At 36.1% G+C, this 24,694-nt stretch overlaps 1 protein-coding gene across 2 annotated transcripts in view; it reads right to left on the bottom strand.

Moving 5' to 3' along the window:
* Nucleotides 1-1,835: 1,835 nt before the first annotated feature.
* The window catches only part of GUCY1B1 (guanylate cyclase 1 soluble subunit beta 1), a 48,681-nt gene continuing 25,822 nt past the window's right edge, over nucleotides 1,836-24,694 (bottom strand). For both annotated transcript variants that reach the window (XM_003822562.5, XM_003822565.5), the window contains exons 5-14: nucleotides 19,569-19,766; nucleotides 15,375-15,605; nucleotides 14,005-14,121; nucleotides 12,953-13,086; nucleotides 9,378-9,575; nucleotides 6,857-7,094; nucleotides 5,672-5,812; nucleotides 4,691-4,845; nucleotides 4,208-4,334; nucleotides 1,836-3,044 (exon numbers count right to left, since the gene is read on the bottom strand). In XM_003822562.5, coding sequence (XP_003822610.1) covers nucleotides 3,021-3,044; nucleotides 4,208-4,334; nucleotides 4,691-4,845; nucleotides 5,672-5,812; nucleotides 6,857-7,094; nucleotides 9,378-9,575; nucleotides 12,953-13,086; nucleotides 14,005-14,121; nucleotides 15,375-15,605; nucleotides 19,569-19,766 — 1,563 coding nt within the window. In that variant the 3' untranslated portion in view covers nucleotides 1,836-3,020. The remainder of the gene's footprint in view (nucleotides 3,045-4,207; nucleotides 4,335-4,690; nucleotides 4,846-5,671; nucleotides 5,813-6,856; nucleotides 7,095-9,377; nucleotides 9,576-12,952; nucleotides 13,087-14,004; nucleotides 14,122-15,374; nucleotides 15,606-19,568; nucleotides 19,767-24,694) is intronic.

Here is a 24,694-nt window from a genome sequence, read left to right as displayed (position 1 = left end):
CTTCGTATTTCAGTTTGATCTGCCAACAACTCTAGTGAGTGGTTATTATAATCTCTGTCTTTACAATGACCTAACCAGGTTACACAAAGGTTAAATGACTTTACCAATATCATGGAGCTAGTAACAGGTTGTTTGGAAATTCAAAGCAGTTTGGCCCAACTTGGAAAAAAAAGTTCTATTCTCTCCTCGCATTAATGCTACCTGAAAATCATTGTTTTTTAAAAATGTATTCACCAGAACTTCAAAGCCATGCCTAATATTAGGCACCTTTCCTCTAAGCTCAGTTACCTTTCTACATCCTCCACCATGTGTAATGGAACCATCAACTACCCACTAAGCAAGCCAGAAGCTTTCTACTTGGCCCTAACCTTCTCATCCCCTTTGGCCTGTGAGTTATTATGCACTTTTAATGTGAATCTTGACTGCTCTTCAATTAGCCTCCTGTCCTGCCATCACCTTAAAGCAGGCCTATGCATGAAGTACAGTAGCCCCCTAATGCCAACCTTAAACCAGGCTCTTTCCCTCTAAATCAGCCCCTGCACCAATGTCAGCATGATTTTCTCTAAGCACAAGTTTAACAGTGCCATTTTTGTGCCTCCTCTTTTCTCCAATCTATCTCATTTCTTATTCCTCATTCCCTTTAAATCTGGCTTCTAGCCCCACTGCTCGAAGAGGCTGCTCCCTCCATTTCTTTGTTCAACAAATATTTGTCAAGTGCCTATTTTGTGGAAGGTTCAAGGAATATCTGGTGAAAGAGGAACTATTTTAGCCATAAGAAACTTAAAGCCTAATAAGGAATCCTATATATAAACAGATAATATGTGAACCATTGTAAAGATCCTGGGACAATAGGGGAAGCTTAACTTTCCTAACAGGGAAATTTCCAACAAGAGGATATTGAGCTGAGTCTTAGCAAGAAATGAATTTGCAGCAGAGTATGGGTAGAGGGTATTCAGACAGAGCAGAGCATAGAATTACAAAGGTAGCAACTAGCAGATAAGGCTGGTTAAGGTGACAATGTTTACATGCTTTGCTAAGGTGTACAGACAATGAGTAGCATTTAAGTGACTGTACGCAAGAGAGCAATTTGGATTTGTAAAAGACCACTCTGGCAGCAATTTGAGAGTGTGGAATGGAGGTGGCAAAGGTAGGAAGTAGACAGATTTATAGGGAAGATCTTGCAATTGTTCAAGTTACACATGATGAGTGCCTAGACTTCAAAGAGTGTTGGCAGAATAAAGTAGATATTTAAAAACATGCAAGATGTAAAAATTGGAATATGAGGTATTCAAAGGCAGAGATGTTTTGTTCAATGACATTTCTCAAATATCTTGAGCAGTGCCTACCCAAAGTAGATGCTAAATAAATATATGCAGGATTCTAGGAAGATGACAGTGTCAATGTAGTTTCTGAGTATTCCTAACTCTCCCCTCAAAATAGGCATAACAACTATCCCCACTTCACCTCTTTTCTTTCAAGTTACTCTTTCTCTAAGTATTATTTCTGTATTTGAATATATTTCTTCATTATGAATATCGCATATTTTCATTACTTGTATACATGTCTATCATCCCTAAATGATTCAGAGCTCTTTAAATAAGCTGATGACATTCAATATTTAACTGTTTCCCCTTTCCATGCCCAGTCTTTATTTCCTGTCACTCTGTTGGTATTAAAAAGAAATATAGCATTTAAGAATATGCTGTCTATGAGGAGTCAGTGAAAATTTATAATGGTAGCAAATAGGCAAAATTGTAAAATGTATTTACAAAATAATGGCATTAATAAAATGAAAAATAATGTTAATATTTTTATTGAAATAAAAACTGTATAGAGACAAGTGAAAAAAATAATTTATTACAGACTCTTTTACACATTAACATGGAACATTTATACATATATCGATGTGCTGATATGAAATACTAAATTTAAAGGCAAACATTTTTACACAAAAGTAGTTGAACTCTATTTTATAAAGATAGATATTAATAAGTTATCAGAGACATTTAAGAGCTAGAGGCCAATTATTCCAACAGTAATGCATTCTATGCTGAAAGTAAACTAAGTTTTCTGAACATGATGTCCTGGATATAATCACATTCTTCTAAGCTAAGGAAAGGGAGCTCATTTCTGGGAATACAAGGCCAAGAAGGGCTCTAACAGCAGTATCCCAGCAGTGTGTTTCCAGATTTATTCTTGGATGTGGTTGGAGCTCCCAACATTTAGCCTGAACTAATGTAACAGCTCAATGTGAAACAATGCAGCTTTCTGTAACAGCTGCCTGTGGTTAATGAGATTTAATACAGGGGATACAGTTACAAATGATAGCATTTTAGAAGAATTATAATTGCCACATGATTTGAATTAGTAATCAAATACTTTAATAACAGAAACGTGTATTCTATATTTCTGAAAGGGAAGTAGCATACTTCAAAATAGTCACTATTTTCTCAGCATGATATATTAATTCTTACTTTGGGAGTCTGAAAATAAATTGCATTTTTTCCCCTAAAACTTAGAATTCACTCCTTTAGAAAATGATTTCTATAATGATATACACCAACATGATACAAACTTTATTACGTTATAGTCATTAAAATATACATATACATATATATGGAACACTAAACAGATTTGGTAAACCATGATATAAATATACACATGGCCAAACACTGTTCAGTTTCATTTAACTAAATTCAACAAATATTTATTGGGTGCCCACTACTTGCAGATCACCATGTTAGGTAATGCTTGTAGTAGATTTTAAGACACATGAAGCTCACATCATCCACATCAAAAGCCAAACTTTAGATAATATACTAAAGCCTAAAAAATAATAAAAAGCAGAGCTAAAGTTGAATAACGGATAGTGAGAGATATATCTAGAAGAAAGGCTTGGGGTAATGGACAAGGACAAAAGAAAATCTGTATCCATAGGGAAGAACTGCTCCTGGGCTTGGCACGTGTTAGGAGAAAACTGGAACCTAGTCTGTACTCCTCTTCACCCCATAATCCAAGATTCAGTCATCATCCTGCTTTGTTTCCTTAAAAAGGCAGAAGAAAAGAGGGATTGATTTACAGTGATAGTGAGGTTTGTAATATCAATTAAATATATTTTTCTCTTTATGAGAGTGTGATCCACGTTCACATCTACAGTTTCTGTAAATCATTCCCACCATAATTCTGGGAAAAACAGGACCGCACGACTAAGATGACCAATGTTTGAGGTAATTATGGTTTAGTTTATCAGAAGAACATCAATAAGCATGTCCACCTCATAGGAAAATGATTTAATGTTAAACCAGGTGAAAGAAGATAAATATTTCAAACCCTGGCATTCTATTCCCTTTAGAAGTTGTTATGCTCTAAAAGCAATTTTAGAGAATTTATACATACTAAAAGAGAAATATGAGCATGCAGTCTTATCCCCCATGAGGAAACAACACATCAACAGGGTAACAAAGTATCAAACTTGCTTCTGATGCCACTCCTTACAAAAGGCTAGGAAGAGGCTAGCCATGATCTTAGTGTGTGCAAGGCCTCTATGACAGGTGTGATTCCACTTTGGATGTGCCACTGTTCTGAAGTCCATTCTAGCACATGGGCTCTGCCTGGAGTATAACCATAGTAGTAGAAAGAACTTAAATCTTCCCTAAGGAATTAATCAGATTCTAGCAAGTTAAAAATCACTCATCTATCTAGGAGAAACACATGAGGGACTAGGATTTCCAAAATTCCCCAATCACTCCATAGAAAGATAGCCTGCCCCTTAAAAGGATCTTAAGCTTCATGGTTAAGAAACCTCCCATGAACCACAGCCCTTATTTAACAATGCTGGTGATCTCAGAGCCAACTTAGAGAGCTGAGGAAAGGGGTCAGGGGAGCCCCTCACAGCCCACTTACCTTTGAGCCAGACTACAGAGGAAGAGCAAAACAACCACAACAGCAAGAAAAAAGGCAGCCTTCTCAATCCAGTCTGTTGGTTTTCATTTCATTAGAGGACAAAAGTCACTAAAGTATCCCCTAAAAAGTACTTATGATTGTAATTGGCTCATTAATGTTCAATTATTTCCACTGCTTTACTTAGAAGTTAATTTCTGTTAGCAAGAATTCTTTTCAAATGAAATACATTTTCAGTGATTTTGCTTTAGTTTTCCATACTTATACTCTGTCTTAAGTACGCAAATTACACTTTGATTAGTCATACCTCTGTTCCTGTATTTTTTCTGGATAGAAACCAAACTTGCATTGGTTCTTTTTTGCCCTTCATGGACACTGGGCCTCTGTGCTCCAAGTGGAATTGTGGATCTGAATTTTCTGGAGACATAAGACATCTAAAAGACAAGGGAAGGGGAGTAGAGAGAGAAGTATACAAAAGTTTTATAGAGAAGGTGACGTGTATCATGTTATAAACCCAAGATGGCAAGAACAAATGCTGAAGTTGTACTGAAAGGTAACTCAAAGCTTTAGAAACAATGATCATATCAGGATTTCCTAAGATGATGTGAAATCATATAAAATGGAAATAATGACACAATCTTCTCAAATAAAAAGTAAACAACTCTACAAGCAGTGGGGAAGAGTGAAGGTGATAACTCTGTTAAAGCAACAAAATCTCTCAGAGAATTAAACCACATGCAAAGACACATTTTCTTTGCAAATCAGTAAATACCAAGACATTTTCTCTCACCTGTATGTATATTCAGACACATTTATTTTTCCCTTTTCTCCTGTGGTTTCTGTTCGGCTCGTGAGGTTGACAGTATTCCCAAAAAGACAGTATCGAGGCATCCGCTGTCCTATGACACCTGTAACTACCTCTCCAGTGTGTATCCCTATTGTTATCTGCAAAAAAGAAAGCTTTGCTTCAATCATTTTGATCACTAACCCATGAATTTTTTTTTCAATTTTACTTTAAGTTCTGGCATACAGGTGCAGAAGGTGCAGGTTTGTTACATAGGTATATATGTGCCATGGTGGTTTGCTGCACCTATCAACCCATTATCTAGGTATTAAGCCCCGCATGTATTAGGTATTTGTCCTAATGCTCTCCCTCCCCTTGCCCCCAAACTCCCAACAGGCCCCGGTGTGTGATGTTCCCCTCCTTGTGTCCATGTGTTCTCACTGTTCAGCTCCAACTTATGAGTGAGAACATGTGGTGTTTGGTTTTCTGTTCCTGTAACACATGAATTTTTGCTTACTTTATATTACAGAATAATGTAGAGTCATCATATAACATCATAAGAGATGTCTATAAGAATTTCAAGCATATTACAGACAACTTCAAAAGCCCTCCATGAAATCTCTATCTCCCCAGGGAAATATCCTATCTCAAGAGAAACATTTGAAGTCTGAAGATTTCAAAGATGTGAATCTAGTAACTTACATGAGACATGAAAGAGGTTTTAAAAAATAAGCTAGAAGGTACAAGAGGTTTTTTTCTCATCCCCATGACTTTCAGTACATGAAACAGACTAGATAATTTCAAACAGGTAGATAAATCTCCATGTCTATGAAAGAATGTAGTACAGTGGGCTGGATGAAATGCTATAGTCCTTGTTGTCAAGATGCCCTTCTTTATACACGTTAATGATTTTCTGGACAATGATATGAATCAATTGTCCAGAAAGGTTTACATACCATTATTACAATATCTACTTCATTTACTAACCTGAACAGATTCACCATCTACTTGAACCTGGCCAGCAATTTCCATCATGTCCAAGGCCAGGTGGCAGATGGATCGTGCATGGTGAATGCATGGCTCTGGTAAACCACTCACTGTCATATACTTGTCACCAACAGTCTCCACCTAACAGTACATATATTTAGATGTTCACGGTTAGCATAAAAAAGACTGTTTCATTTATTACCCTAATAAAAAACATATTTTTCCAAGTCCACCAGCAACTTTAAGCTTCCCTCCCCCTTTAATTCTCTTAAAATTCTAATATATTCAACTCCAATGAAATGAAACCTTGCAATTACTTATAATTTACACACATGACGGACACTTGGGATCTTTGATGATGGGCAGGTACAGACATAGAATTATTTTTCCTTTAGTAAGCAATTAATTTCTCACCTCAGATAACTTTATAATTCAGAAGAATAATTTTTTACATTTCTACCTAAAACAGTGATGGCTTGACGGCATGGAGAGCCACCATTTCAAGTTCAGTGATTTATCACGGTCATTAATCATTTGTTTTTATGATGTGCTCACTACATGCTAGAGTGTACCTCAGAAAATGACTATAAAATAAATAGTCCTTGTGTAGTTATATTACCCCAGATATCTAGGGATGGTTTACTTAACATTCTTGCCTTTATGTAGCAATATTCCACTGACTTCTTTTTTCCAATATTATATTTATTTCTAAATGAAACAAAGGGCAAAAACGCCTTATAAATGTTTATCTTCTTCAAGTTGATGTTATCTAAACGCAAATCTGAGTCCTTCTCATGCTCCATGACTTCTTTACTGTACAAAGCATTTATATATCTCAGTAAAAATGTCTCTTGCAGAGGACTAAAATGAATGCTATGTTTATACTAAATGTGATAAACAGCCTGTCCAGATTTGTTAGCCTAAGTGCAAATAAGATGGTGAACATTTCATTTTAACCAGGGAATCACCCACTTCATGAAACATTCATTGTGGTTACAAGGAAGAGACAGTTTTCTAACAAGAGGCAATTATTTAAGAACATGGTAAAGAGTGAATACATGGAGGCTCACTGTACTCAAGGCTGCAGTGCTGGAGTCAGAGAGCTGTGATGACATGGCCTCTGGAGGGGAGTCTCAGAACACCAGCCTCTGGATAGCTCTGCAGTCAGCGATAAAGAACACTTGCCTTATAAACAAATGGGTTTTTCCGGGAATCAGTCAGTGTGTCAAATCTGGTGTAGAGGTCGTTGAGGAGGTTGACGATCTTCATGGCTCCTTCTCCAGATGCATGCTTGCTACAGAAAGCATTGAAGCCCACAATGCCACTAAAGAGGATGGTCACATTGTCATATCTTTTGGCAGGCACTGGACGCTTGTGCCGCAGCTCATTGGCAACAGACGGAGGAAGGACAGAATACAGCAATCTGTTCAGTGGGATCAGCAGAAAGCCACTGTAAGAAATACTGGGAAAGCCTTTAGTGCTTCTGCTGTCCTTTTCACACAGCATCAGTGTCGTTTGTACTTTAAAGGCCTGGATTCTAGCAGGACATCCTCTAAAATTAGCATCAAATATTAGCTGTATTTATAAGCAAGGATTTACAGAAAACATAAATTATTTGTTCATTCTAATCACATAAGACATCCGCAAGCCCAAACTAGTTCAAACCAAATCAAAATAAGCCAAGCAAACAGACAAAACAAAAAGACTGGTAATAGAAAATCAAAGTTTCCATTTGTAGTCCTGTATTCTGACCCTGCTATTATGATAGTCACAGTATGAAGACTGTCATTACCAGCACCTAAAACATGGTATGAATAGCACAATAATGGAAACAGGTTTGCCTCTTAGAATAAGAAATATGTCTCTATTTTTGGTAAATAATATTAAAAGAAGCAGAATTTCTCTCCAGTCTCATTCATGCCTCACTCCTCCATAGAAGAAACTGATAAAACCAGAGGAAGTTGGTCTAGAAAATAAAATATTGTATTTCTTTAGGTACAACTGATACCTATGGGATCATGCTAAGGGACAAATGTGAGCACACAGGAGAAGGATGACAGCTGATGAATTTAGAGGGAAAGAAGCAGAAACTAGACCTATGGGCTCTGGATTGGAAGACTGAAGAGGAACAAATGAAGCCCTCCTGCCTTTTTCTTCCTGCCTTTTGCTTTAAAGCAAAAGGGCATATGTGGGAAGTTTAAATATGCAAAATGGAGCTGAGCTCTCAATGTTTTTCCTAGTCATAGTAGAATTTCTCCGGTCTTTCATTTTCAACTTTTAAACATTGAATGTTTTATGAAATATTAAAGCTATATTTGAATAGTAAGTATATTTGAATAGTACTGTATTTGAATAGTAACTACTTAGCTTTAAAGAAAATTAATAGTAAATGGTTTCTAATGACATCACCTTGAAACCCAAATATTTACAAAAACCAAATTCTAAATCTAATAATCTAAAAAATAATATAAGGATTTTTGAAGCACAGTAACTCGAAATGGTGCAAATAGTTCCTGAATGTGAAACCCGCCTTGGGGAATCCAAACAAAGAAGTAGTTCTGTAATAAGTACTTATCAGCTACTCGTATTAAAGACAAGGCCGCTGTTTAACTCCCAGCAACTCCCGGTTTTGGACTCCTGGTCTAGGAAGAGAAGCTAATACTCTGCTTAAGCTGACAATTTAGGAAAAAAAGTGAATTAAGAGCTTTTTCAGTACAGAATATCTGCATATGTCATAATTTAAAGGCTATGTTATTTATAGTGCTGGTTATTTATCTATTTATCATGAATGTAGATATTAGCAAATTGAGTCACAATACAAAAAAAATGAAACCTAGATGATTTTCTAATACAAACAGCCAGAACAGAATATTGAGTAACTCAAACCTACAAACCCATGTGACTTTGAACGTTAGTCCTAAGGTCTTAGAAGCTCCACCAAATGTTTATATAAACATTAAAAAACGAACACATAAGAACCTGGGTAAAATAGCTTATAAATGTCAGTGATGTGCTTTTAGTTAGCATATGAAAGCAAGGCCAAGTAGTATGCATGCTATGTACTTACTTAAATACATTTCTTGAAAATCAAGTATTATCTTTCATGTCCTTGCTCAATATTTCATAATTGAATCCACCACTCATAGAAATGTTTTATATTTTGATATTTTTGCTAATGTATGTCACTATAGATATAATTGTTGTCATTACATATGATATTACAATTAGTCAGATTCATTTCTTTCTATTCCTAAATTCAAGGTCCCAGAAAATAAATTTTTAAACATGTAATGGCCAATGGTTAAGTTCATTGTGCAGAGCAGCTCTCTGTACGTGGCAGCCCCCAGCATACTGAAGATGGTCAATATATAACTCTTGTATGAAAGAATGCACGAATAAATGATAGTTAAACTTCAGTTTTTGAACTAAATTTGAATTTGAGTTATTCTCATGATTTTCCAAAAGATATTTTGGCCTATATTATTCCAACTTGGCTTCTAAAAACAGCAGACATATTTCCACTACCATTAAGACTGGTTTATTTCCTTAAGCATAATTTCTTTTTAAAAGCAATGTGAAAGATTTTATTTACTACGCCAGAGCTATTACAGGTCACATGGCTTTTTAGTCTGGTTCTCAATCTTAAATATAGTAGAGTCACATTATGTTATGAATAACAGTAGTGCCCCATGCGTTACATTCTTACGTGTCTGTCTTTTTCTTTTCATCTTCCAGGGCTCTTAACGTGAGCTGTAGCCTGTCAGTGAGGATTTCCAGTTCTTGGGTGAGTTTGTATTCCTCTCTAAATTGTTCTCCCAAAAGAACGAGATCGCGCGTGGCATCATGCAGAGGGATGTCACTTAGATACAGCCCTCTCCTTGTCAAATCGTCCAGGTTCATGACACTGTCATATGGAGAAATGAGGCAAGATCAGTCTCAACTTGTATACATGACAATGCAATCCTGATTTCTGTCAAGGAATCTGATCCTGCCACCTCCTACCATTCAAAACATCAGGCTGAAGACAATAGAATTATGGAGAATTGAACGAAGATTGTGAGTTTATTCTCTTAGATATTTAAGCATCTACCAAAAAGCAGTGAACTTGAGATGCATTTTTGCCAGGTTGCACTTTTTGGTGCCATGAGTCTAAATTGAAACGATCATGTAGAAAACATCTCTATGATAAATGTTGAGGTATTTAACACAGGCTGTAATTTATTATTCTCAAATTTTTTCTCATCATAAGGAGAGGAAAAAATCTATCTTTATTCTCTCTCAAGAATAATAATGCTTCTTTTGAGAAACTTTCATTTTGCTTTCTGTATTCTATGAATCTTGTAACTGCTTATTTTTCCCTTTTGGAAACAATGAGTAAAAATTCCCAACCACGTTTATGACCCAGCCTCAGCATGTAATTTATGTATCTAAGACTATGTGTCATTCTTACTTCTGGCTCTCATGTCTTCTTTTTTCTTTGACAAATTTTTCTCATTTATTTGAAACATTATTCAATCCTGCTGAATTTTATGCGTCATCATTGTAACTTGTGTCATTTTTCCAACAACATAATAATGTTTATTATTTTAGTGATAATCTGACAAGTAAAAAGTTAACTGCTTTTTAAAAATGTACGCTTTGAGGCTGGGCACAGTGGCTCACATCTGTAATCCTAGGACTTTGGGAGGCGAGGTGGGCAGACAGCTTGAGGCCAGGAGTTCAAGATCAGCCTGGCTAACATGGTGAAACGCGTCTCTACCAAAAATACAAAAATGAGCTGGGTGTGGTGGCTAGCGCCTGTAGTCCCAGCTACTCAGGAGGCTGAGGCAGGAGAATTGCTTGAACCCGGGAGCAGGAGGCTGCAGTGAGCTGAGATCATGCCACTGCATTCCAGTCTGGGTGACAGAGCGAGACTCCATCTCAAACAACAACAACAACGACGACAACAAAACCTAATTGGTTAAAATGGCATAAGGTTATATCTTTGGCTTGAATTTTTTTAATGCAACGTCATTACTTCTGGCCACTCTGAATAATAATTACCCTAAAAGGAAAAAATTTAGTTATGACTTTGGAGAATCTGGGATTAATAATTTGAAGAATTTTGAATTAATCCTATCCAAAATTCTTTAAAAGGGGTGACTTTGCAGAATTTTGGATTAATGCAATATATTCTCAGCAGCAATGTTCATAAAGCAAAACAAAAATTAGTATACCTATAAAGAAAATAAAACAATCAAAGATTTTACTAATGAAATACACGGTGTCTTTTAATTTCGTTAAAATGGATATGTAAATCCACTTGCAGAAAAAGACACATCTAGAAAGACGCCAGATCATCGGCCAAAGGTATACGAGACCTGCCCATGAGCAGAGAAAAAACATGATTGTACGTTCAAAAATGAATGGTCAAAAATTCTCATACTGAGTTACAAAACTTAAATCATAACGGTCTCATGGTTCTAAAAATGCCCTATATCATTATTTTAATGAACCATTAAGTTTTTTCTAAATTCAAACTAATCATCTTAGAGTTATTTTACAAGTAAAACTACTTTTACCTGATCTTTTGTTTATGTAGTGTGAGTACAAATCTTCCTACACACCTGAGCATGTCTCATAGGACAATCTGCAATTTTCTCACTGGGTGACCAATGTCTGCATATGGGAATTAACAAATAAACTCCAAATTTTCTGCTTTTATTTCTGAAGAAAACCTTTCTTTCCATAAATAGAAATTGCCCCTAATGAGAAGCTGACATTCTCCTAAGCTCAACCTGTGAAGAGGCAGAAGAAGAAAACACTTACTGATAGCAGATGGGACATCTTTAGATCAATGTAGCTTATTAATTTTTTAAAAAAGCATTTATGTTTCTTAGTTTTGTTTCTTTTATTTTCCTGATATTTATTTCTCAGGGAAAAGACATCCATATCCTTATATTATCTGATATATTATTCTTATATGTTATAGTTAAATAATATTTAATTAATCTTAAATGTACTTAAAAATTAACTATATTATTATTATTATTATTATTATTATTATTATTATTATTATTTTGAGACAGTGTCTTGCTCTGTTGCCCAGGAGTGCAGTGGCATGATCTCGGCTCACTGCAACCTCTGCCTCCCAGGTTCAAGCGACTCTCCTGCCTCAGCCTCCCTAGTAGCTGCAATTACAGGTGCCCACCACCACTCCTGGCTAATTTTTGTATTTTTAGTAGAGACGGGATTTCACCATGTTTGCCAGGCTGATCTCGAACTCCTGACATTGTGATCCACCCACCTCGGCCTCTGAAAGTGCTGGGATTACAGGTGTGAACTACTGTGCCAACAATATATTATTCTTATTTGGCCTTATATATTATTGTTATGTAATGTATAATACAATAGTAATATAACAGGAGGTTGTTACAAAGTGTATTACATTTTTCAGAAATTTTAAGACCACATTTTTAAGTGAAAAGTGATCATGGTGGAATTCAGATTAAATTTTTAACCAATAGCTCACCAAAACATTCCTTCTTGACTGTGTTACTACATAATGCACCTACACTTTGTTTATACAAAATTATGAATACACAGAATATCATCTCACAATAATCCCCACAGTTATCTTTTCTATTGTTCTGAAGCAAATTTAGACATAATTTTTATATTTCTGAATTCCCATGTATCTCCTAGTAAAATGCTTTCCTAAATTGGAAAACAACAATCTATAGTTTTATTTTTCTCTGACGTTTATTAAAAATCACATTTTACATACATTTTAATTGAATAATATATTTGGAACAGTGTATTTGGATTAGAGTAGGTAAATATTTTTAATTTAAAATAGTTCAAACCCAGAAAGAGACCTTTTAGATTTTTTGCTAACATACTATAGAAAAGATAATTTTTGGTGTCAAATATACCAATGTATTTATTATGCCATCCTATTAGCTGCTTTAAAAAATCGCTTTTCTACATAATGCCTATTTCGAAGGTCCAAAACTATAGAATTAGCTTAATGCAGATTATTTGTCCCATGGTGTAATGGCATAAACACTCCACAAATGTATTAAGACATGGCAAATAACATAGAGTATGTGATTTCTTCTGAGTTTATTAGCAAATATTAAATAAGATTATCCTTGTTATAAAGTAATACACAACAAGGGCTGTAAAATCTAATTACACCTCAGAGAATATGTAAATTTAATGGAATAAAATATTGTGGCATTCCTTTGTTAGCTAAAGATAGGTACTGATAGCCACTATAATTAATCTAAAAATGATTACCTTGGTGAACATAGAAAAAGTATGCTATCTGCTTCAGGTAAGTAGATCATTTGACCCTTGAGACGTAAGCAGCTGATCTCAGTCCCAGTCAGTTCATCCTCACATTCTAATTTCTCCACATCCAACAATCCTTCCTTGAAAAGGCAAGATACAACCATTAATGAATGCCTTTCTCCCTACCTAAGAATTCAGCAACAAGGACATGCATATCTCATTTCCTACCAAACCACAAAGCAGAATAAGTGCATCATTAGAACAGGAGAGGGCCTTCCGTCAGAGTTCTGCCTGTAATAAGCCTAGTGGCTGCCTTGCAACACTGCAGAAAAGTGACTGTCCCGTCTGAATTCAGGACAGTAACTGTGCTACTCTTCACATAATTATTTCAAGCTTTTGTGAATCTTTTTTATCCCCCTGATTTTCCGGTATGGTTCCAACATACATTACCAGACTCTCAAAGAATAAGCCAAGCCTCCCCATTCTCCCACCCTGTATTCATAGAGCAGCTGGAAACAGTCAGTTCCGAATACAGAAAGGATTCAATGGGTACTCTAGGAAACTGACTTTTGCTGTATCTATCCCAAGAACAGAAACCGTGAGATCCCAGCACTATCTAAATTATCAACTGTGTGAATATTTCATCACTTTCATTCACCCACAAAAATGCTACTAAGAACAATAGACAATTTAAGAAAGAATAAATAAGTGGTTTTGAGTGAAGTTCCAAAAAAAAAATCCTTTTTAGTTCTGATTTCTAAAATAAGGCACTGTAGCTGTACAGGGAGTAAAAGATGTTGGTTTTTTGATGTGAAACAAGGCCGTCTCAGAAAGACAGTCTCTAAAATTTACCTCTGTTAATTTTAATCAGTTGATAGAGTTCCACTGCTCCTCAGGCAAACCAAAAATCAATGTTATTGCCTTTTAAATAGATCTTCCTTTGAGGTCTGGGTTTTATCTCTCTATACTTTCTCAGAGAATGTGATAATTTTCCCCCCTGAATACTTCTAATTTGTGACATACCTTTCTCACATTTAATGAAATAATATCTTGATTACCTTGCTTCTCAATACAAAAACAGTATTGATGTGAGAAAGGATCCCATGGAAACTAATATCAATATGAGGACGAACCAGCGAGAAGACAGACAGAAGGCTGCAATTCCCAGGCTGGAGCTAAAATGTACATAGAGAGCAAAGAGTATCACATCAGTTAAAATAGTTTTTATACTTTGATATTCATCGCTTGATTAAATCAGCTCAGTTATATTTAAAACTAGAAAATTATAATTATTATAATTCAAGGGAAACTTAGCTGAACTATCAACCCAAATCTCAATCTATACAACTCGGTGATTAAATGGACATTAAATAGTTACAAGAACATGAAATCTGGTATGGATTCAGATGACTAATATTCAAATGTAAGCTAGCATAAATTTACAATGCATTTTCAGAAGAAGAAAAAATGAAAATTTATCTTTTAAAATGTACAGTGATATGTTAAATGTGTATGGCTCGAAATGAAATTAAAATACCAAAAACATGAGCAAACACTCTCTTAATATTTATCTAGAGGGCTAAAAGTGAAAACAATAGGTAACACTGATTGATTGCTTACAATGAACTAAGTATTTTTCATATGCTTTCTATTCTCATGCCAGAACAAAGAGAAACAGGCTGAGAGAAGTGAAGTAATAAGTTCAAGGTCATACAGTAAGGGACAGGTAGAGTCAATACCAGAGCCAGGACAGCACACTACTCTGCTTCCATTTCACCTGATCCAACTGGGCTAATCCTGAATTTTCAAGTCTCTTTAATTACAAGCAAAAAGTATCTCTAAACGTATGCCATATACAACTCCAAAAGTTAGTATTTAAGAAAAAAAGAGTAAGCATAAAGGATTTTACCAATGGATCTGTCATAGAAGTCAACAGCAGGTTCTCACATCATCCCAACTGCTTCCTTTGATGCTTTTTCTACTGAATCCATCATCATCTCTATCATTTTGTGTTTTAGTTCTTTTTAAAATCCCCCCTTTTCCCTTAACACCATCAATAGTTGATTTTTAAAGCTATTTACAGATGGTAGATATCCAATGAATATTTATTCAGTGAATAAATAAACATGTGAAAGGTGACTGTTACTAAAAAGTTACCCATTTTTTTTCACTGTAACAAGTATACTATTCTTATATAACATTCCTACTGTTCCTGTATGTGATTATTATAAAAAAATAGTTGTCCTAGGGAAAGTTGTGGTATGCTCAAATACACTTAGTTCACAATTAAACAATTTGTGTAACTTACAATAAACTGCATATTACCTAATACATAGTCAGAGGGTTAAATGAATGGATGGCTGCCTGTAACAATAGTATTTCTATGGGCTTTTGTCTCAGGCCCCAAGGAAGTATGCTGTCATTTTACCTGGGGGAGAACTCTGTATATAGCATTGCCACACTGAGTGACCACTAGGTCCCGGTCAAATATTATATGAAAAGGAAAAGCTTTGCAGAATGTATATGGGCTGATGCGTGATTCCTGGGTACCATTTTCTTCAAATCTGTCAAGATCTTCATAAAAATCCTCTTCTTTTGACTCTTTTTCTTCAATTAAAAATTGAGTATGATCACATTCTTCATTTCTTTGCTGAATAACCTGGATATCAAAGGGGGAAATGGCATGAATTGTCTTCATTTCAGTTTAATAAAAATACCTAAATATAAAAAATGAGTTATGAATACTGCATTTAGAAGATTAATTACAAAAATTCAAAACATATATGCAAATACTCCATATGTCTAAAATAGGAAAATATTTCTGGACTTTGATCTATAAAATTTGAAGATTGAATAATCATTGTAAAATTACAAATCTGGTATCAGTTCCCCAGTATCCTACATGGTCTCTTTGGTAGAATTAGAATAAAAAAGCACTTGTGGGCTCTGCCTTCTTAGCCAAGCACACATGTATAGTGAACAACCTGAAAGCCAGCTAAAAGCAAGCTAGCACTATCAAATAAGATTACAATACTATTTTAAAACAATGGGGAATAAAATGATAGAGATTCATATTCAAAAATAAATGCAATGCCATTTTTAACCATCAACTATCAAATACATAAAGTTACAATACCAGGCCAGGTGCAGTGGCTCACGCCCGTAATCCTAGCACTTTGGGAGGGTGAGGCGGACAGGTCACCTGAGGTCAGGAGTTTGAAACCAGCCTGGCCAACATGGCAAAACCCCATCTCTACTAAAAATACAAAAATTAGCCAGGCGCAGTGGTGGACGCCTATAATCCCAGCTACTCGGGAAGCTGAGGCAGCAGAATTGCTTGAACCTGGGGAGGCAGAGGTTGTAGTGAGCCGAGATCATGCCATTGCATTCCAGCCTGGGCGACAGAGCGAGACTCTGTCTCAAAAAAAGAAGAAAAAGTTACAATATTAAATTGGGTAAGGTACTGAAAAAGAGGCATCTCAAATACCACTGATGAGGGGGTATTTTGATTAATCTTTCTGAAGGATAAATTGACAATAGGCATAAAAATTCCTTAAAATTTTGTGGATTCTTTGATTTAATTGCAAATCTAGGAATTCATTCTAAAGAAGTAATCGTAATTGTGAGCCAATATCTATAATGTAAAAAAATCCTACATTTCTAAAGTATTATTCACAGGCAAATACATTATTAAAGTATAGATTTTCCTCTTCTTTTTAGGTTAAGAAATCGCAAGCAATGAGCCCTCTTACAAAGGGAAAACTCGATCTCAACGGCAACCAGACCCAAAACAGAAAAAGTTTGGGACAACATTTCTTCAGTTACAGCTAAATAAAAACAAAATGTTGCTCATTTTTCTTTTCTTTTTTTTTTCAGGAGTACCCTGTCGCATTCTCTGCAATTTTTAAAAACAAATCACAATAACTATAGATGCTATTGTATATATTCTTTTAGATATATTTTGTAGCAAAACTGGGATGTTACTACCTCACTGTCAGAATAACTTACTATACTGGTTAAATATTAGTATCCTTATTTATAATTTGAAAATTTTACCACATTAAGGTTGACTTCCCTAACTCATAGACAAGGCAAGAGAGTCAACCTTAAATGACAGGCCTACTTTTGATGTTCTACTCTGTTTCTATTTAACTAGAGAAACTGAATTATATGTATCCTAAACTTATGAATTAATTATTCAATTCTAATTTTTTTGCTTCGATCAAACTGGCAAAACAAATAGCTTTTCTAATCACATTTTTAACTTCTCTTTGGTATATCACTTTATGACATGATCTAGTATTAACTATGTGGTTCAAATTGTCTGGTATCTCTGGACCTGATAAACTTAATGTGAGAATCCCTCGAGAAGTCAAAACAGTGCTTTTGAAAAAATTAAATACATAAAATATACCTATAAAATGCAAATATTTCAGAAGTTCATATTGAAGCACTTGAATAAATGGTCAGAAGAGAATTTAAATATTTTATAAAGTGAACCATATAATTAAGTAAATACTTGAATTTCATACAGTTTGCTAAAGCCATCAATCTCCCATGCCAAAGATTCTAATACTAATACCACAGTAATAGTAGTTTCAAAGTGTGTCCTAATTTGTGTTTCTTTCTGAAGTTTCTATGAACCTACCTCTTTCTCAGTCTGGTTAAATAAAAATAAAACCAACAGTGCATACAATATGCATATACGTTCACTCAGTATAGATGCTGTTTTTTTTGTTTTGTTTTTCGTTTTGTTTTGCTTTATTTTTTTTTTTTTCCATTTTTTTGATAATGGATTCCTACCCTGTCAACCAGACTGGAGTGCAGTTGCGAAATCTCGGCTCACTGCAACCTGTGCCTCCCGGGTTCAAGCGATTCTTCTGCCTCAGCCTCCCGAGTAGCTGGGATTATAGGCGCCCGCCACCACGCCTGGCTATTTTTTTAGTATTTTTAGTAGAGACGGGGTTTCACCGTGTTAGCCAGGATGGTCTCAATCTCCTGACCTCGTGATCCCCCCGCCTTGGCCTCCCAAAGTGCTAGGATTACAGGCATGAGCCACTGCGCCCAGGCGATACTGTTAGTTTAATGTCAAGAACAAAAGACTGGCCGGGCGCGGTGGCTCACGCCTGTAATCCCAGCACTTTGGAAGGCCGAGCCGGGCGGATCACGAGGTCAGGAGATAGAGACCATCCTGGCTAACACGGTGAAACCCCGTCTCTACTAAAAATACAAAAAAAAAAAATTAGCCAGGCGTGGTGGTGGGGGCCTGTAGTCCCAGCTACTTGGGAGGCTGAGGCAGGAGAATGGCGTGAACCCGGCAGGTGGAGCTTGCAGTGAGCAGAGATCGCGCCACTGCACTCCAGCCTGGGAGACACAGTGAGACTCTGTCTCAAAAAAAAAAAAAAAAAAAAAAGATTGGAAATGTGAGGTATATACTATTTTGACTGAATACCAGTGAGATTCCCAATCATGGATGAATTGTGATACTTTACCCAAGGCTTTAATTTTTAAATGTCTGCATTTGATAATGCCATGTTATACACAGTCCTACTTTCTATTAGGTTGGTGCAAAAGTAATCGTGGTTTCCGCCATTACTAATTGTTGTAGAAAAACTAACGATGCACCTGGAAATCACCAACAAGTGCCACGTAAGAACTAACACCAACTTCTGAAAGAAAGAAAACCATGAACTCTAACATAACTTTACTAGATTAAATATGTGGAATATCTTTCTAATTTATTTAAATGTTGCTATTTTAATTTTGGATAATACTCCACTTAAGGGTTTTAGATCTCCCAAGTGTGTTACAATATATCTATGATCTATAAGAAAGAACTGTCTATTAGGTTTTCTATAAACAAAGAAAGGTTGGAAAAAGGTATCTATCTCCCCACTTTGGCCTCAAGTTTAAAGCTACTGAGAATTGACTCTTGGGTGTGAACATGCTGAACACATAAAAAGCAGCCTGACTGGGAGAAACCGTAAGGGCCAGAGTTAAAGAGAAACAGTGGTTCTCTTTGTTGTACGGTTGCCCTATCAGTACCTTGAAATTATCACTCAAAACTAAGAGTGTGTACTGTCAATAACAGCACAATTTTTAAAGTACCAGACCTGGCTTCTTTCACCAAGTAACTTGATTAAAAACAAAAACAAAAACAAACACTTTCATTCACAAAATTAGAAATTCCAACTATATTTCAGGGCAGACAAAAATCGACAAAGAGAAAATGATCTATAAAATAATACTTAATTTTATATTGCCTTAGAATTTGACTATCCATATTATGGATATTTTGCATGCTGAAACCCACAGCTCAGTCGTCACATATCCTTCTGCTTCCCAGCTGGTGTGTGTTCACAGGGAATGCAAAGTAAATTTCTTGTAGCCTTGAACACTATATAATTAGAAAGAAAAATCTGCTGCCAGAAGGGAAAAAATATCCTGTATAATGCACTCCCAGGCCAAATATAGAAGATTGCTGGTCTTTCCACTGTTTTGGCTTATATATACTTCCAGGGAAGAGCACTAATAGTGATAACTACAGGTAAATTTAGAGAGTGTCATTTAAAATATTTTTAGATGTCATCTGTGTTCAGAAGTCTCCGTTGCTGTTTGTTACCTTCATGTCTATTTCAGTGCCATGGATTTGTTGCGCCACTGTTTTGATGATTCCAATGACAATATCCTGAAGTCCTTCTCTCTCTGAGTAGTAGTGCAAAATGAGTCCTTTGCCCTTTTCTGCATCAGTGCACCTAAAGGAAGGTGCACGCATTCCTGGGTAGATGGTAGCAAGGTGGTCGTGCAGAGCATCAAGGTTCTGCAGCAAAGAAGAAAGGGAGACCAATAAACAATGCTTTCTCAATGACAGCAGACTCTGGGAGAGCAAGATATGAAAACAAGAGTCAAATCGGAGTCTAGTGGGCAGATCAGTGAAGCAGCACATGTAGCACATCCTTCACTCCACTGAAATATCTGTAAAGCAAGTGCCACAGAGAAAATGAAACTAAGATAGTAGAATTAAGAAAAATATCTGCAGCTATGAATAGTTAGTACATTTTAAGAAAAGATAAACAAGTGGGATTAAAAAGGATGGCTAAAACAGAAAAAAACATAGTTAAGGGCTAAGGCAAAGATACATTTACAAGAGCTTGGGGCAGTTGTTTCTACGTGTTGTGATCAACAACAGGGAATGCCCAAAGGACTCACACATTTCCCTTCTGTTTATACTGCAATTCTAAAACTTAATTTTCAACTCAAAAAACTATGCCCAAATTATAAGCATATAAAACATAAGCATATTATTTTGTGATTTCTATTTAACTATTCTAATATCTTAGAAATTAAAAATCTATTTTAGAAACTAAAGCAATGTAATTTCTTCATGTTCTTTAGTATGCTATCGTCAAGGTGGAGTTTCATAGCTAATCTGTGAAATAACTACATTTTGAAAGTCTAGGAAAACTAATAAATTGGCCAATAAATATTTTCTGTTTTTGTAGCCTTGCCATTAATTTGGAAGATGCCATGTTTCCCTGAGTCTCAGATTACTAACATACAAAACTAATTGGTGTAAAGAGTACTAGAAGAAATGGTGTAAGCTATACATTTTATGTGGCCCAAGATGATTTTTCAAATAACACTCAGTTCATAACATGTTGGGGTGTGTGTGTGTGTATGTGTGTGTGCTGCACATATATAGTAGGATATACACACAGCACAGCATGGTATAGGAATTAAGAGCAATATGACTTAGGATCAAGTAGATATGGGTTTAAATAATGACTGTCATTTCGTAGGAAGGTAGCCAATTCGCCCAATTTTTCTAAGACTTTATTTCTTCTGGCAAAACGGAGATAACTTTAAACATGTATATAAAGCACTTAGCACATTTCAGACGAGGCTGGAAAAACAACCGTCTCTGAAAGATTCCTTTGCCTTAATCCCTGTGAATGTGTTGTATGGCATGGTGAAAGGGATTTTGCAGATGTGATGAGGGTTATGGACCTTGTGTTGGGAAGATTATCCTGGATTATCCAGGTGAGCCCAACCTAGTCACATGAGTGACTGTGCACTTAAAAGTCAAGAAGCTTTCCCTGCTACATGGTGACAGAGAGACGTGCAATGACAAAAGGTCAAAGAGATGGGAGTATGAGAAGGATTCAACACCATGCGACTGGTTCTGAGATGTAGGAGACTGTTGAAGGACTGGAGAGAGGTCTCCAGGACTTTAGGGCAGCTGCCTGCTGACAGTCAAGGAAACTGGGTCCTCAGCCCTATAACTGCATGGAACTGAGTTCTGTCAATACTTGAATGAGGAAGAAAACAATTATCCCCAAAAGCCAACATAAAGAAACACAGTCCCGCCAGCACAGCACGCTGAATATAGTCCAGTAAGACCTGCAATGGACTTCCAACTTACGAAACCATAGGGTAATAAATTTGTGTTAAGCACTTCAGTTTGTGGTCATTTGTTATGGTAGCAATAAAAAACAAATACACCAAGCAAGTAGTAATCTATTCACAACTGGTGATTATTTTTAAAGAGAAGAAAAGAAAAACAACAAAACAGTTTCAAAATGTCACGGGCATAAAAGAACATATCTAAAATGAAAGTACTGGAGATATGCCAAAATTAAACTATGGCTTTCATTCCAAATGTCTCAAAGAGGTCAATTTAGAAAAACAGAAAAATCCAGTGAGATTACTGGGAGGAAACTACGGTGAGAATGAGATGATTCCGCGGGTGTCCACATTTGAGCAATACTCTAACAGGACACCTACAGCATTAATTTTCTGTCCCTTCCACACATCCACTCAATCATGCATTCACTCTATAATGTTGTTGTATGTGCATTATATATCATACACTGTGTCATGTGGGCTTGGGTGCAGGGTAGATGTTTGGATGCAGATCTGCATGATGAGGATTAAGCAGCTCATGGTTTATATCACAAATGGATGTTAGAGTGGCTTTTGATGAGCAAATGAGGAAGCCAACAACTCAGACTGAAAGAATGGAGTTAAAATACTTCAAACTGAAGATGTGATTTGAGCTAGGTCATGAAGTTTGACAATCTAATCCAGATAAATGATTCCATGACCTCCTCAACTCGATAAATCTGGTAACTTTTTGAACCGTCTGCATCTACTTTTTCCTTCCCCACAATTATACCTGTTGGAGTCAAGCTAATTCTTAGCAAAAACATCAGTTCATCAGGATTGCCTCTAGAGGCTGCTATTGCCATGTAAAAGTAATCCAATATGGCAGACACTAAGTATTGAAGAGCTATATATAACCTACAAACCCCGGAGTCCTAAAACTGTTTTACTTGGTTGAATAGTATGAGAGGTTCTTCCAATGATGAATCATTCTCATTAGGACTCTTCCCTTAGAAGGGACGACCTGAGAACTGCTTCATAGCCCTCCTAGACCCCTTATATTTCTACTTATGTTGTGAAACATTTTGTGAAAGAAAATCGGGTGAGAAAAAAAAAATCACTGAGAGAGTTTTATTTTTATCTGCATTTCTCACAAAGTCAAAATTGAGCTTGTGGCTGCATTTAGAAAATGTTTCTAATAGAGTCAGGCCCAGGTACCGTGTTGTGGCTGACTTAAAAAAGAAATTGAGGCCAGGCACGCTGTCTCACACCTGTAATCCCAGCACTTTGGGAGGCCGAGGCAGGCAGATCACTTGAGGTCAGGAGTTCGAGAACCAGCCTGGCCAACATAGTGAAACCCCACATCTACTGAAAATACAAAAATTGGCCAGGCGCGGTGCCTCACGCCTGTAATCCCAGCACTTTGGGAGGCCAAGGCGGGGGGATCACAAGGTCAGGAGATCAAGACCATCCTGGCTAACATGGTGAAACCCCGTCTCTACTAAGAGAAAAAAAAAAATAAATTAGCAGGGTGTGGTGGTGGGTGCCTGTAATCCCAGCCACTCGGGAGGCTGAGGCAGGAGAATGGCATGAACCCAGGAGGTGGAGCTTGCAGTGAGCCGAAATCTCGCCACTGCACTCCAGCCTGAGCAACAGAGTGAGATTCCATCTCAAAAAAAAAAAAAAAAAAAAAAAAAAAAAAGAAAGAAAATACAAAAATTAGCCAGGCGTGGTGGGGCATGCCTGTAGTCCCAGCTACTTGGGAGGCTGAGGCATGAGAATCGCTTGAACCCAGGAGGTGGAGGTTGCAGTGAGCCCAGATCTCACCACTGCACTCCAGCCTGGGCGACACAGTGAGATTCTGCCTCAAAAAAAAAAAAAAAAAAAAAAAAGGAAATTGAACCAAACAATAACTTCAAACAGGCATTTTAATATTTTTTCTATACAGAATGCTTACATATTTCATAAATCAATGTGCCAATGTACTTATATCATTTTCATACTCATCTTTTTTACTGGATTATTAAAACATTTCTACTTTCACTCAAGCAGATGGCATAAGGCAATAACGACTTGCACCACTTATGTCACTGGCACCACTTATGCTAAGGCAAGTCAGAGAGTGGACACAATCATCCAAGTCAGTACTTCCTGAGTCACTAAAGATAGGCACTGCACCCTCACCACAGGATACCAAAAACACCAAATGAGAATGTTCACCTTTTCTGTCTTTTTGCAGTAACCAACTCTCCAGAGATTTACTGAGTTATTGAATTTACTATTAGTTAATTGAACAAGTAAAGTGCTCTCCTGAATCATAAAAGATTGAACATCACTTAATGTAATATTGATTTTCTTTAGATAGTATCTATTATAGAAAATACTCTTGGGATTTCTTGAGTTACAACCTTGCTTACTTGGCTTTACTCTTTCAAAATTTAAAGTAATTACCACAGCCAGACTATTACAAGAAATGGGATTAATGATTAAAAGTTATTTTCATTTAAGTACACTTATATTGCTAATAAATGTGTCATCCTCATAGACAGGCTACAATTTTTTTTTGCTACAAAAAGGTTCTTACAATGGCCAAGAGAAAACCCTTTCTACATTTGATAATGCTATCTAAACAAAGTTGATAGTTCATCCACATTGCTCTAACAATGTATTCTGGAGAATAAGAGTTTCATATCAAAACTGATATTCTGTGTTATTTCTAAATATACCCACAGAAGCACTTACAGAAAGTAAAGAGCTGTGTGGCCGATTGCAAACAAGTATGTCCATATGTATGAAAGTAAAAAAGACACTGAAAAAATGTAAACTCTTATATTGCAGCACAAGTAGATTCCCAGGAAACAATGATGGTAAACCTGAAATATGCTTTGATTCATTCTTCTAGGCTTGATAAAATCAAAACACAGGAAAAATATAGAGTAGGTCCATTCATCTATTTTGATATCTTGAGATACCTAAAGGTTTTAATCTAATAATTTCATTTCTTAATGTTCTAATATCATTTTATTGTTTTTCTACAAGCAAATGAATGTGGTTTTTCTACTCAGGAATTCTGCTCCCTGTCACTCTAGTTTATTTTATCACCTTGCATTTATCATTTATAAAAGAAAAATTAGTTCTGGTATTCTGGGGTACTCTACTGGAATTTCAGACATAGTACACTTCACAGATTTAGAAAACAAAAGACAATTTATCATTCCTTTGAGTAATAAAGTGTCACATTTTTAAAGATCTTGGAATGTTTCAAAATAAATGCACATTTTCTTTTTGTAATATGCATGCCAAAAATAAGTTCTTACATAATTACAGGGGCAAAGTCCCCAGAAGTCAACTACCTGATTTTCCTGT

Source organism: Pan paniscus, chromosome 3 (genome assembly GCF_029289425.2).
Source record: "Pan paniscus chromosome 3, NHGRI_mPanPan1-v2.0_pri, whole genome shotgun sequence".
Lineage (NCBI taxonomy): Eukaryota > Metazoa > Chordata > Mammalia > Primates > Hominidae > Pan > Pan paniscus.
The sequence above is the reverse complement of the archived record's forward strand: the minus strand, read 5'-3'. Positions and strand labels throughout refer to the sequence as shown.